This window comes from Oreochromis niloticus, linkage group LG16, assembly GCF_001858045.2.
Source record: "Oreochromis niloticus isolate F11D_XX linkage group LG16, O_niloticus_UMD_NMBU, whole genome shotgun sequence".
In the NCBI taxonomy this organism is placed as follows: Eukaryota; Metazoa; Chordata; class Actinopteri; order Cichliformes; family Cichlidae; genus Oreochromis; species Oreochromis niloticus.
In genome coordinates this window covers 4,398,833-4,412,841 of record NC_031987.2, presented here as the reverse complement: position 1 = coordinate 4,412,841, position 14,009 = coordinate 4,398,833, and the positions used below count along the sequence as shown (strand labels likewise).

Sequence of the window (14,009 nt, the reverse complement as noted above, 5' to 3'; positions counted from 1 at the left end):
CAGTGAGGATTTCTGGGTAACCACTATGGAGGTAAAGTAGCTGCTGTAAGCACAAGAAAACAAAGGGCTGTTATGATTAATTTATAGTAGCTAGCCCCCAATCACAATTTTAAACAGTCTTCCATTTTCTTTTCTGCATTCCTTCTTTCACTTCATAAATCTCAATTTCAAATCTTTTTATTGGAAAATGCTCTGAGACCTTTTTATATGCTATACATTGTGGTACAAAGCTAGTTTTGATGGGGGTTTTTTTCTTTAAGGGATGTTGATAACATCCATAGCTAATTGATTACAATTATTATTATGATAAAAAATTAATCTAACTGTGTGCACACTTATAGTTCTTTACCTTGTAGGATCTTTGGTCTCAGAGAGGATTTCCAGCAGCTCCTCGTTTGAGAGGAAGAAGAACCGTGGAAAGTAGAGACGTTTCTTCTCCAAGTAGTTATTAAGACCTTTGAGAATCATTTCCAGAAATTCGTTGGACTTTTGCAGTCTCTCCAGGATCTTGTCGATGGCTATCACGGCCAACACGTGCTTGTTCTGCATTGAAGAGAATCAGCTTTAATGCTTTGTCCACTGCCAGTGTGGGAAATTTGATCTTCATTGTCAACTTATTTCAGCACATTTACAAAACTAGTTAGTACAAAATGTTTAAATTGGATTATTTTAAGTTCTGAGTTTATGTTCTTTTGGGTGGTAAACAGGCACAACTACACACTGCAGTTTCACAGATGTGTTACCAAAATGTTTTTTTTATGTTGGCTTATTTGGAACACGAAGCTTTCCACTGGGTTAGCTATTAATGCAAGCTTCTCAGATAGTCACAAAACTTGTACAGCAAGATGACTTAGTTCAATGAGAAGTCGCACTAGTCTTAGGCATAATCAGATACATGTATGATAAAGCCCTAGTTAAAAGGAAATACCATACAGAGTCCTGTGATAATACTAGTCCTGGATGAATCAGCAACTGTGTTTCTTTTTTCTTTTCTTTTTTTTTTTACATCTTTCCTGCATACAAGTTGGTGAGGCTGCACTGACAATTATACATATGAGTTTGGAAACATCCTGGATGCAAATTCATTATTCAGCTCATACCAATAAGCAGCACAGAGACCCACTGACAGAGAGAGCAAATTCAAATCCATCAGAAGAGCAAAATTCTGAAGGATAATGAGACGAATAACATGCACGGCAGCATTTGGTGAGGAACAATGTGCTATTTTGCAACTGGCTCAACAGTGTGGCAGCCTGGAAACAGAAATGTTAAGTATGCAGCTATTAACAACAAATGTCAGAAAATTAGTGTAAAACACAGCCTGAAGTCTATCCCAGTTGGCTTTGAGTGGCAGGCTGTGCGTCCTGGACAGCTTAAAGCACAACATAAATACCAGAATTACAAATGAATGAAGTTACCATGTTGGAAAAGTGAGAAAAATGCAAAAGTGGCCACTCTGATGATTAAATAATAGTCATTGGGGTGAGTTTTATTTATAATACATTAACATTCAGGAGAAATTCACATTCCTTTTTGGTTTCTGCTTTGCATAAGAGTTGTCACTGCTGCTCTGAAGGTGACAGTAAAACACTGCAATTTCTTCCTTTAACAAAATCCACTTTATGCTCCACACTGAGATCCACCTGTCACACAGTCTAGAGAAAAATCTATGGTGGGAGAGAGCAATAGAGATTTCACCTGAGGCATGTCTAGCACCTTTGAAATATTTCAGCTCTCATATCATCTCATCTGTACACTAATTCAATATCCTCTGGAGCTGTCACCCCCAGGAAGCGTCTAAATAAAAAGTCTGTCTAATTTCCAAGGTTGGACAGTGAACGTCTAACCCGTTCACATGAAGATTTTGGCAGTTCTGAAATGAAGTCTGATATCATCTTCTAGGAATGAAATAACAGACAGGAAGGAGCAGAACCAGTGTGGAGTCAACATGAAAAAACACGGAGGAACATTTGGTCTATTGGTTACAACACAATGCCCGCGGTCTGATTCCTGGTCAGATGACCCGTGTTTGTGTCTCTTCTTACATTGTGAATTTTCAAAATTGTGCAAAATACCATAAACATGGAGAAAGAGAAGAACAAGGTATTTCTCCTGATTGCTGGTCCTGTACAAGAACAAGCAGGCTGGCACCAAAAGAAAACAAATCTGGTAAGGGGCTCCATAAAGTAATGCATAGGAACAAATGAGAATATAAACATGAAAGATCAGGTAAAATAAGGAAGAATCAGGGCTATAAGACTAGTATATATACACTGGCTGGATAATTTGATCAAAGGTTTGACAGAGAGACGTCTGGAAGCCAAACAAATGTTGGATGTAGAACAAAGAGAAAGCCAAAACGATAACTGATTATACCTTGAAGGTAAAAATGGTGCAGACACTGTATCACCTTATGCTGATTTGCAATGATTTAGTCGTCCTTAATACATGGTTGCTCTTGACTTTGTATAATGTGCCAATCAAGGGCAGTTTTCCCAAGTTTTTGTTTCCTACTAATGTAATGAGAGTAACATTTAAACAATGGGAGATTTAAACTGTTGAACATCGTGTATTTTTTTCTTAAATCAGGCCAAAAGATATAATTTTAAAATACAGTAACCGAGAAATGAAAGCCTAAATCAGACATTCAAGCTCGATAGCAAAGACAAGACACATTTGATTGCTGTCAGCACGTAATTATTCTGACAAAGTGTTCCTAATTGATGAACTATGAATCTTCACATTTGTGATTTTGGTCCATTCTTTAGGAGTACATTGTAATAACAGGTCTATTTTTATATTTATGTTGAAATGCTAATATTGATTTATGCAAGTACTTTGTGAGGTAATGTAGATTTTTATGCACCATACAAATCGGTAAAGGGTAGGAACTGTTCCCAGCTGATACAGCAGGTCTTAAAAAATTAACACACATTCAGGACAAAAATTTTGTTGTCCTTTATTGCACAATATGAGTGTGAACTAGTCTTTGATTAGCTTACTAGCACATGCTCAGTTTTATTATAGGTATATCTATATCTATGGTTATATTAATAAACACTATGCCAGTCGTCTTCTCTGTGTGCTCATAGGTACACACAGCTCATAGGTTTCTGCCCTTCTTCACTCACTCAAAGGGACTCGAGTGTGGTGCGCTGCATAGTTAAAAGGAAGCAGGTTCATAGAAACAAATCTTTTAAATTGATTTACCCTGTTTGTACTTGCAACTGAGCATGCAATAGTAAAGTAAGTGACACACTAATACAAGCAGCAAATAAAAAAAATAAGGCCAGGAAAATTAAGTTAAGATGGTGATGGAGTAAGGTGCTAGAAGATGAGTGGATCTTGAGCAACTCCCAGTGGCTGATGTGATGACAACAACCTGGGCAAAGACGTCCTGATGTGGACAGAGGATCTGCCTTTGCTCACACTCGTGTCATAGCATGTAGTTGAGATGATTCTAATTTCATGCATCACTGATCAGTCTTATTGACAAAGAGAAGGGGTGTAGTGTTTGTCAGATTTTGATGCAGTACAAGATCATACCGAGGAGGTATTTTTCTGTAACTGGCCCTCATGTAGTGGTGGATTAAAATGGTAAATTAGCTTTAAGCAATGAACAAAATTTGAGATCAAAAAGCAGAAAATCATAATTTTTATGGCCATAATTACAATTTAGTCAGGGAACTCTTATTTGAAATGATTTATGACCCTAGTTACAATAAAGTTAGGACACTGTTAAATTATAAATGAGAACGCAATGACTCGAAATAAACACATATTTTATACACAAGAGAAGATAGAAAACATATCAAATGTTTAAACTGACAAAATCTGTTATGTTTTCAATGTTGCTCTGTGAATAAAATGTGTTTATGAGATTTGCATTGAATCATTGCATTCTGTTTTTATTTACATTACACACAGCATCCTAGCTTGTCTGGAATCGGGGTTGTATTACAGCAGCAGAGGACAGTTACAGATTTTGAGCTCATCACTGCTCTCAAATACAGAAATTAGTGAGTGATGAGTAAATCTCCCACCAGAGCATACAGATGGATGTTTGGGTGGCGGCAGGGTGTCAAACACCAGGGCAGAGAAGCAGCAGCACTGACATGTCAGAGCGAGACATCAAAATTGACTACTAAAACTGGGAGGTGGTGTTTGGTTTATGATAATGTAGTTTGGCTGAACTAACTCGCTGGCTTAGCTTCATACCATAAAATATTTTGTTTTCCACACTATTAGCAGAATATTCCTTTTTTGTTTGTTTATTTGTTTGTTTGTATTTAGCTATCTAGCTAACATTTCTAAAAAAGTTTACAAACTTTTTTTCCCTGTCATTACTGATAGCGCTATACATTCACATTTATCAAAAGTTAGGGTTCAATAGGGAATTCCTCTATCAAAAAAAAAAAAAAATTAAATTTTGGGGATCTGTTTAAGATCATTTTCTGGTGTGACACTGAAACACTTTCACTTTGGTTCAATGCACTAATATATGCCTTTAGCAGTGGGACATCGTACACTATGATATCATCACAATACTTCAGGCATGATACAGTATTATTGCAATTTTTAACATGTTGCGATAAGCAGAGTATTACAATAACAAATATTTGATTTGTCATCTTTTTCAATTGCATATTATGTCCTCAAAGTTAAATTTAAAAAATAACCACTTCAATTATTTTTTTGCTTTAAAATGCCACAAATAAGATCGAATCAGTCTGCTATCAGTCTGAAACTGAATGGCAATTACATGCAACCAGTTTCTTATAATGTAGCATCTAACTGTGATAAATTGTTGAAAATTACATATATGTTGCATAACGTACATTATCTCAGGAGACTTGTACATGAGATGAGCCCTCTTGTTCAGAGTATTCACATTTTAATTTATATAAATATCAATAAAATATCAATATTTTGTATCCCTGTAGATACAATATCCCCCATGCAAAATATTATAATACTATGCCATACCAATTTTTTTTTCCCAACCCCATACTGTATATGTTTGCGATGCATCTCTTCCACTGCTTCCAAATAGTTTGATTTTTGTTTGACAAACTTACAATGAACCAAATCTGACAAGCAGTCAAGTTGCTGAGCACAGATTGTTTTACTGTGGCCAGTAGTGTGCTGTATGTGTGGCATGATACAGCAAACCGCTGAACATTCTCCTTCCAACATGACGCTTCAGGACACTGCAGAAAGGTGTGTTTAGAGCATAGGTTTACTTTGGCGTATGATTTCGTGGTGCAGAAATGAATCTGATACACTGCACTCAGGCTCGGTAACTGAAAGCTTCTGAAAACTGCTTGGTGGATGCTGGAGGCCCATCTCTAATGATCCTTTAAATAAAATCTGGCTAAATCTGAAACTGAAGTTGATGGCTGCTCTCTGGATGAATGTAAGGTCTGCAGCCAAATTCCAGACACACAGTGCAAGTGGTCAGAACAGGACTTCCAGGGAGCAATCTAAAAATAACCACCACACTGGAAGCTATCTGGATGGTCTTGAAAACATGACCTTGAATAGAGAAAAACTTAAATTTATTGAGGTAAAATTTCTGATTTTTAAAGAACCACTCCACAAACTTTTTGATCACACCTTCATAATCTATCCTTTTCTCTCACTCCAACAAATCTTTCTATTTACAGAATTTTCTATTAAATTTTCAATCTTTATATTGATACAAAATTTTGGCCATACGTTACTTTAATAAAAGAAAAAAAAGTACAGATAGCCTTTAGAAACTGAGCTCCATTATACAGGAAAAAAATTAAGTTTAAACTGTACTGCTCTAGTATTTATGCTGACATGCTCAATAACACAGTGTAACATATCAAAGCAGCTTAGAGTGTACACATGAGCGTCTTTGTGTGCAGGCTGCCCATCCCTCGGTGACCTCATTTTCTTTGTGGTTCCATACACCCCTGGCCCTTCCAGACAAAATCCATAATTTCTATTTGATGGTGCAGTCAGGCTGGGCTTTCGGAGGACACTGCCTGAAATTGATGTGTCTCATTTCAGGTCTACTGAGGACGCCAATTACCCTTTGGAAACTCTTTGAGGATGCTCTTGCAACACTCACTTTCTATCCCCGCTCAGTTGTTTTTGTCTTGCTCCCCATCCGTTTCGGACTGATTCACTCTTATCGCATTCCCTCTGTCTGAATGCTCCTTTCTGCTTTGGCTGTATCGGTGTATTTGGCTGACACTGTTCTTTTCCTACATATTCTCTGAATCTCTCAGTGTGTTATGTTTATGTGTCTGCACACTGACCCATCTGCTCAGGTTAATGCACTGAATTTAATCTGATTACAGTAGAACACTTGAAATTTTAATGAATATGCTGCCTAGTGCCTAGTAATAAATACTTGTCCTGAGCTGGATGCGCTATAGCTATATTTGCATTTCAAACCAGAGAACAAGTAAATACACAGGTCTTGAAACCCAAATCTTCAGATTTTTGCCTTCTAAAGGCAATAGTGTTAGATCCAAAACACTCACCAGTGAAACCTGTTTCATGATGTCTCTCCATGTTTTGTCAACAGTTGTGAATCGGCGTCCCTCTTCAGGCATCTGAACCATGATGTCTGGGGAGCTGAATATGGGCTCCAGGTACAGCCAAGTAGACTGCACCTTTAACCACTCGTCCAGAACTTCTTGGAGAAGCAGCAACTTGCCCTCCCATTCCCTAATGATAAAAATTATAACAATATTACTTACTGATGTGTAGTCATTTTTTTCTGCAGTTAAAGAGTTGCAATCAGACGCAGAGGCTTAGATTCAAGGTTTGTAAAAGACAAACTGATTCCTCTACATGCTATTATTCTCTTCCGCACATTTATTTTTTTTTTGTTTTGTTTTGCAATCTTTGCTATATAATATTTCATTGCTCACAAAAATAAAAAGGTTGGTGCATTTAAAATAAAAAAAATTTTTAAATTCAAGTTTTTTTTCAATGATCACATATATTTGTCATCTTCATCCTGATCACAGTTATTTAAAAAAATAAAACACAACCAGACCTAAACTAAGATCACACATTTGTGCTTTCCATGCCTTTGCTGAAAACTCACACAACATCCATAAGACATTTTCCATAGCTGCTTATTATACTTGTACAATGATGTGCAATGTTTCCCTAAAAAATTGTTTCAATTCATCAGTTCAGACCTTTTACCTCTCTGTAGAGGTTGAAAAAATGATTCAAGCTCCTCTGATCTCAGCAGGGATTGTTGTGGGTACTTTAATCCACATGTGGCATCTGTTTAAATGTGAAGTCCTTCTGGATAGAACTCATTAGCTCACTATCACCACAGCATCTATGAATAAGCCGTACATCTCTGGGCTTCTTTGCTGGTGTTTCGGGCAGCACAGATGCTCACAAAAACAGTCAATTTTGGCAGCTAAATTATGCAACAAGTTCACATTAGCAGTGAGGGCGGTGGGGCACAGATGTCTGTGTTTGCCACACAATCTCAGCTGAGCCCTGCAGCAAGCAATACATAGACTGCCAACAGATTGCAACTAAATAGTGAGTGTATGGAATTTTCCCCTTAATAACATTACACCAAACTCATTTTCCAAGCAAGCAAAGCAAAATTACTCAAAATCAATTCCTCTTGATTCTCACCGTATTTCTGCTTCAAAAGGTTTAATGAAGGGTGAGCCTTTCATGGTTTGTGTCTTCACAATGTGATCATCCAACAACATCTGCACTTCTTCCACCGATGACAAGATGGAGGTGCCCGTCTCTCGGTAGCTAAGGAGATTAAACTCCATGTGATCCCACTCACTGGCCATTTTCTCCATGGCCTTCTCCAGTGAGTACTCCTTGCTGGCTGCTTCACTAATGCCTTCGAAGCTGCTCAAGTGCTGTTCCAGGTGCATTGACAGGAAGTTAGACACGGACACCTGATCATCAGCTGGCTCCAGGTAGATGCCAGCCAAGTCCGACATGGCATCCCAGTGACGTTTACGCAGGCCAGGATTACACAGTACCTATGAAAAAGTACATCCAGTCCAAAAGACTTCCAAAATTTCAAATTATATTGTATTAAAGTCAAATACCAAATCTTACTCTTGATTTCTCACCTGAACCATAGGAATGTGCTCCTTGAAGTCTTCCACCTTAGCCTTTACAGTGTTTGCTATATTAAGGGCATTGGGTACTTCACTTAAAGATTTCTCCAGCTTGTATAGAGCGCGCCAATAGTTGCCAACATCACCTTCTACCTATATTGGGTGTGGGGGTATTTTTTACATAACAACAGGACATAAATAGAATTTATAAAAATTTCACATCAAGTAATTCAATAAAAATATTTACAGGGTGATTAAAAAAAAACAACAGACTTCCCCTTTAAAATCATATTACAGTTTAAAATTATGAATGACTGAAGCTGTGGTCAACTGACTGACCATCTTGGAGGCCTGAACTGCAGTTTTGGATTTTACCATTTTATTTGTAACTAGCAGGTATCTACAATGCATCCATGCTGTCTGTGGGTGAACCTTAGGAATCAAGTTTGCTAGCATTACATCATAACTTAGCTCTCCACTCTACAGCAGGATTTAGGCTGCAAACACAGAAAACCTGGTAATAAGAGGCTACTACATGTTTAGCTGTGGGAATTAAATAATAATACAAAAGGAAAAATTATTATTTTTTAAATCAAAGAACACAGACATTAAACAAACGAACATAAAGGCAGAAAGCTAAAGGTTATTCCATGTAACAAAACATTGTACTATTGTTGTTGCCAAGATGAATAGGTAGATGGTTGCTATGAGTATTTAGGGTGTTTGCTCACAAGTACATGCTAGAAATGCTAGATTTAACAATGTGTTTTTAATAGTACAACTATTGATTGTAGTAGAGGCAGCAGCAGTGTTAGCTTACAGAGGTACTTATAGTAATAATAGCTGAGGATGTAGTTAATGAAAGAAGTACTTAAATAAGCATTAAAAGGAAAAAAGGAAAGGAGTTTAAGCAGAAAAAACGTTGTTTCATGTGGAGCTCTGCTCTGTGGAGCTCAACATCAGTGATGTGAAAAATGCTGAGCGCTTTGCTGCTCTCATGTATAGTATGTGGAAGAATGGCTGTAATATAAAAGGGAAATGACAGTGTAATAATATTAATACCATCAGAGTATAATAAAAAGTACCACATGCAGTGATGTCATTATGTAAATAAGAGTGCACAAACAGATAAAAATGCAGTCAAAAAAATCCATCAGCTCCTTCAAGGCTTTAGTTATACAAAGAACAGTTGACTAAGTTCATTTGATTTTTTTTTTTTTTACATTATTTCACCATTTAATCTTGTTGCTTTCTTATTGCTTTCTTAATCAGTCTACTCTTACTCTGACCAACCACTTTATTATTGAACTATCCAAGTTAGCTGTTTTGAATGTTCACAGTACTACAAAATAAGCTCTGCGTTATTTTTGCATTTATATTTGTTCAGTTTTTTTTTATTCTTCCCAGGGACTTGATAAAATGCACCATTCAACAAAAAAATTGAAATCTGAATATGTATGACGGTCTGGATGCCCTTATTATACTACTGCTGGACCACTGAGGCTGTAAATAAGACAGATGATGTCATTGTTACATGAATGAAAATCAGAAAATTAGAACTGAGATCAATTTGTCACCTAAACTCCCCAGTCGCTCCTGTATTGAATACAAAGTAATTTTTCCACTGCTTGTACCTTGTCTGGGTTCACACTGGTGAGTGGTCCATGCAGCCACTTCTCACGCTGTTTTATGAAATCAGCAGCTGTCTCATAGAGGCGCAGGAATGGTGTCAACTTTTCCTGTGCCTTCTTCCGCTCTGGATATTGGGAAACAGACCAGCCGAATGCCTCCTCGTCTAGATTTAAATCATTAATCTTTCCACAGAGGTAAGGATCAAAGGTAAGAGTAGGAGTAAAATAGGAGTAAAATAAAGAAATAAACAAAAATAAAGAAAATAAAGAAATAAACAAAGACATAGAAAGAAAAGATAAATTAATGAGTAGATGCATAGTCAATGTGTAATATATATATATATATATATATACACATATACATATATATATACACACACACACACATATATATGTGTATATATATATACATATATATATACATATATATATAAAATGCTGCCCTCTACGGGTTAAATATTTTATAGCACACATGCTCACTGATTCCTACTATGGATTACCCACGTAAGATGCTGCTGGACTGGCACAAACAAAGACACTCTATGCTGTGTTATATCATGGTTTAGGCATCTCTATAATCACACTTTTTCTGCATGAGTTACCTTCAGCATTTTTGCTCTGCATGCTTTCATTTGCCAGAGCTACCTGTACAGATTTCTCTCTAGGCTTGCAGGTTACAAGTTGTGATATACCTTTTCAGCAGCTAACTCCAGTTTGGCATTGAGGGCCTGAGCCTTTGTCAGGTACTTGCTGAGGTTGGCAATCTCACCAAAGGCCTTAAACTCCTCCACTTGTTTACTATAGCTGTTCAGTTCTTGCAACAAGTGTTCACGGTACAACTGGAATGAGGGTAAGGAAAGATGTCCTTGTATTTTAGCCACTGGTATGTTTTCTCTACATTAAACATTAAAATACACTGAAACAGAAAAACACAGACCTTGAGCCCACTCTGATATTGTTCCGTCATTTTGGTAACTATCTGCTGGTGTTCCTCAAAGATGGATGGCATACGTTTAAACCACTGGATTGTCTTTGTATTGAGCTCCATATCCAGTGTTGACAGGGTGGCAAACTCCACCAGGAAACACAACTGCGTGGCAGAGTCTGCTAGTCTTTGTTGCAAAAGAGGCATCTCTGTGGTCTCCACCTTTTTAATATAGGCCTGGATAAGAAAAAACAGTTGTCATTTATATCTTAAAAAAATTGTACAGCATCCATACTAAGGTAGTTCATAAGTGTGAAGGAATGCAAGACTTTCCAGGCTTTCTGTAGCCTCAGCTGAGGGCCTACTACCAAAAACACTCAAAACCACAAGAAAAGAAATAAAAGACAAAGTTTACTGACTGGTATTAAGTGCACTCCATAACTGCTTTGTGGACAAACTGTAAAGGACAATTGTGCATGGCATAATGCAACAAGCCTGGTATGTGTGATTTTTTGGTGCAGTCACCTTAAGTTCCATCAGCTTTTGAGTATCTGGCGGTGTGCTCAGTGCCTTCTCTGAAATCTGCTCAAATTCATCACAGAGCCTGTGAGAGGGAGAATAGCATTAATTCAGTGATGTATACAGAGGATTTCACGGATTTACAATCTTATTATGGCACCGCTTTGCAATAGAGAACATCACAGAGGAGCTAACACAGGGCTGAAAATCAAAAAGAGCACTAAACTAAATTCCTTATGACTTTCACATAGTGTATTTTTTTTAGAGCGACCAGCTTAGATCTGCACTCTTAAGCTTCCCTATGCATATTTCACTAGTATCTGCCAAACAGAAGCTGCTTAATCCCTCTCTGCTTTTTTTTTTAATGATAACTTCCTTCAGCTGTATTGGGGAACTATGCTGATCTAGAGAGAAAACACTCCTGCTGAGAATAAAAAAAAGAGAACCAACTAACTTCTTGTTGGCTTTCTGATGGTCATCTAGCATCCGTGTAACCAGTTTCTGCTGTATGTCCTGTGCACGCTTGACAAGAGACTGGATGAGCTTATAGGACTGGACCTCAAACATGCCAAGTCGTACCACCTAAAATCCATGGTATAAATAAGTGACACAGTTAACACAATCTAAGAAATGGCCAGTGATAAATGATGCAAGAGCTTTTAAATGAGCCCAATCAAAGAACCACAAATTTAAGAATTAGATTATTAGATTTAAGCTTTCCCACCGTTTAGCTTTTTTGATTTGACACTATTTCAGCAAAATATGTATCAGTATAACTGGATGGAAACATGAACAGTTACAGAGTAATTTATGTGACCTTGGTTTAGGATTTTTTTTTTAATACATTTACCTTGGAAGGCATATACCGGATCTCATCAATAAGCTTCTGGTAGTGTAGCACCTGCACCATAAATTCCTGGAAAGAGTGCTGGTCACGGAGGACCTGCTCCACATCTTTTTCCGCCTGCCTCGATACCAGTGTGGCATATTTATCATACTTGTGGATGTACTCCTTGGGCCTGACACACTCAGCCCAGAATACCCTGCGTACCTCCTCCTGGTGGGCATGAAGGACCTCTGGAAGGATGATGGGCTTCAGGGTACTTACAAACTGTGAGCTTGGCTGGAGAAAAGCAAAGTAAGGTAAAAATTCAGGGGGAAGCATGCTGTTAAACAGGGCTGTATATAGAGTTGTCTCCTTACCCAGTCAGAGCAGAGTTTGGTTTCCACACGAGGTATCACACTGACAGATCTGAGCATTAACTCGAACACATTTAGGAAGGCCTCCTCATATATTTTGAGGTTGGGCTCAAACTTGATCTCCCTGTCCTCCAAGATCAGATGCAGAACAAAGCCTGAGTGTTCACTGGCTCGTTCTGAATGCTAGGCGACCAAATTAAAATGAAAAGGAAAGTGTTCACACTCTCATAAAATATAAACAAAAGATATATTTAAATCCCTTTATCTTACTCAGTTTCTTCTTACCAGATCTTGTGAAATTAAGTGTGTATAGTCGATGACTGAATCTGTTAGAAGATTCTGCAGCTGGGAAGTCATCAGCGCAGCCACACAGTTAAAAAAAGATTCTAGTTTGGTCATGTTGCTTCTGGAAGGCACCAGTTCACGCTTGCACCCTTGGTGGTAAATGTTCTGCACTTCAAGGAGCCAACTAGGACAAAAAGAAACACAACATCAGATTTAAGATTACATTAATGAGAACCATACATGTTGATACTCGACAGTCTGACTGACCACTCAAAGGACTTTAACTACAAGCCACATTCATACAGCACTTTATTCTATTCACTTTCAGCATTTTATCTACCCTGGCCTATTTAGAATGAACTGTTAATCTAACATGTATATCTTCTGACTGTGAGACGAAGGTGGAGACTCCTATAGGCCATAGGAGGAACATGCAAATTCCACACAAATGGGCCTCAGTCGAGCTTTGAACAGGGAAACTTTTTCCTGTGACCATGCTAACGACTCCACCACCATACCTAAATGCATAGGCAAAGGACTTGTGGGTAAGTCTGCTGTGGACTTTGTAGTCAACAGCAGACTTATACACAGTCAGGGCCTTTGTGAGTGGAGCCTTGTAGTTACTGGTTCAACTGTGAATTTTGCTTAAAGGCCATTTGTCTGAAAGCTGAAATTGAATCACATGTAGACTTTTTAGCAGGATGATGATCCAAAGCAGATTATCAAGTCTGCAAAGAATGACTCAAAAAAAAAAGAAATAGAGGGTTTTAAAATGCTGAGTCAAAGCTCAGATTTAGATCCTACTGAAATGAGGTGGGTGGATTTGAAACAGGCAGTACATGAAATAAAGTCATTAAACATCTTATAACCAAATGAGTTTCAAACAGAAAAACGGTGGAATTTCAAAGAGCCGATGTCAGAGAATAGTAAACCATACTGTAAAATGCCTATTTTACTAGAGAGGCACGACTAATAAAAAGTGGTTGGATTGGTGGTAGGGATGGACGGATCCGATATTATGTATCGGTATCGGTCCGATACTGACCTAAATTACTGGATCGGATATCGGAGAGAAATAAAAAATGTAATCCGATCCGAAGTATCACAAAATCACCTCACAAAACACGCTACTTGGCGTAACCCAGCTCGGCGCATCGGAGCAGTATGTGTCACGCGATAGAGCGGCTGCTGTCTGCGAGACCTGTCTGTTGGAGCATTTGGAGCCTCGCTGCATGCTTCCTAACCACGGCATTTCATCTCGGCGAAAACTAACCCAGAGAAGTAAAGCAAGTGTGTAAGTTCATCCCTGAATGTTTGCATAGTATTTCCACGTTAAGCTTAACAACTGATATA

General features: G+C 37.9%; 1 protein-coding gene across 2 annotated transcripts in view; it reads right to left on the bottom strand.

Moving 5' to 3' along the window:
• dnah7 (dynein, axonemal, heavy chain 7) overlaps positions 1–14,009 on the bottom strand; it is a 75,365-nt gene that overhangs the window by 54,505 nt on the left and 6,851 nt on the right. For both annotated transcript variants that reach the window (XM_025903745.1, XM_005450456.4), the window contains exons 9-20: positions 12,657–12,840; positions 12,375–12,554; positions 12,022–12,294; positions 11,626–11,753; positions 11,178–11,256; positions 10,665–10,889; positions 10,420–10,566; positions 9,731–9,910; positions 8,109–8,249; positions 7,648–8,015; positions 6,519–6,705; positions 350–543 (exon numbers count right to left, since the gene is read on the bottom strand). In XM_025903745.1, coding sequence (XP_025759530.1) covers positions 350–543; positions 6,519–6,705; positions 7,648–8,015; positions 8,109–8,249; positions 9,731–9,910; positions 10,420–10,566; positions 10,665–10,889; positions 11,178–11,256; positions 11,626–11,753; positions 12,022–12,294; positions 12,375–12,554; positions 12,657–12,840 — 2,286 coding nt within the window. The remainder of the gene's footprint in view (positions 1–349; positions 544–6,518; positions 6,706–7,647; positions 8,016–8,108; positions 8,250–9,730; positions 9,911–10,419; positions 10,567–10,664; positions 10,890–11,177; positions 11,257–11,625; positions 11,754–12,021; positions 12,295–12,374; positions 12,555–12,656; positions 12,841–14,009) is intronic.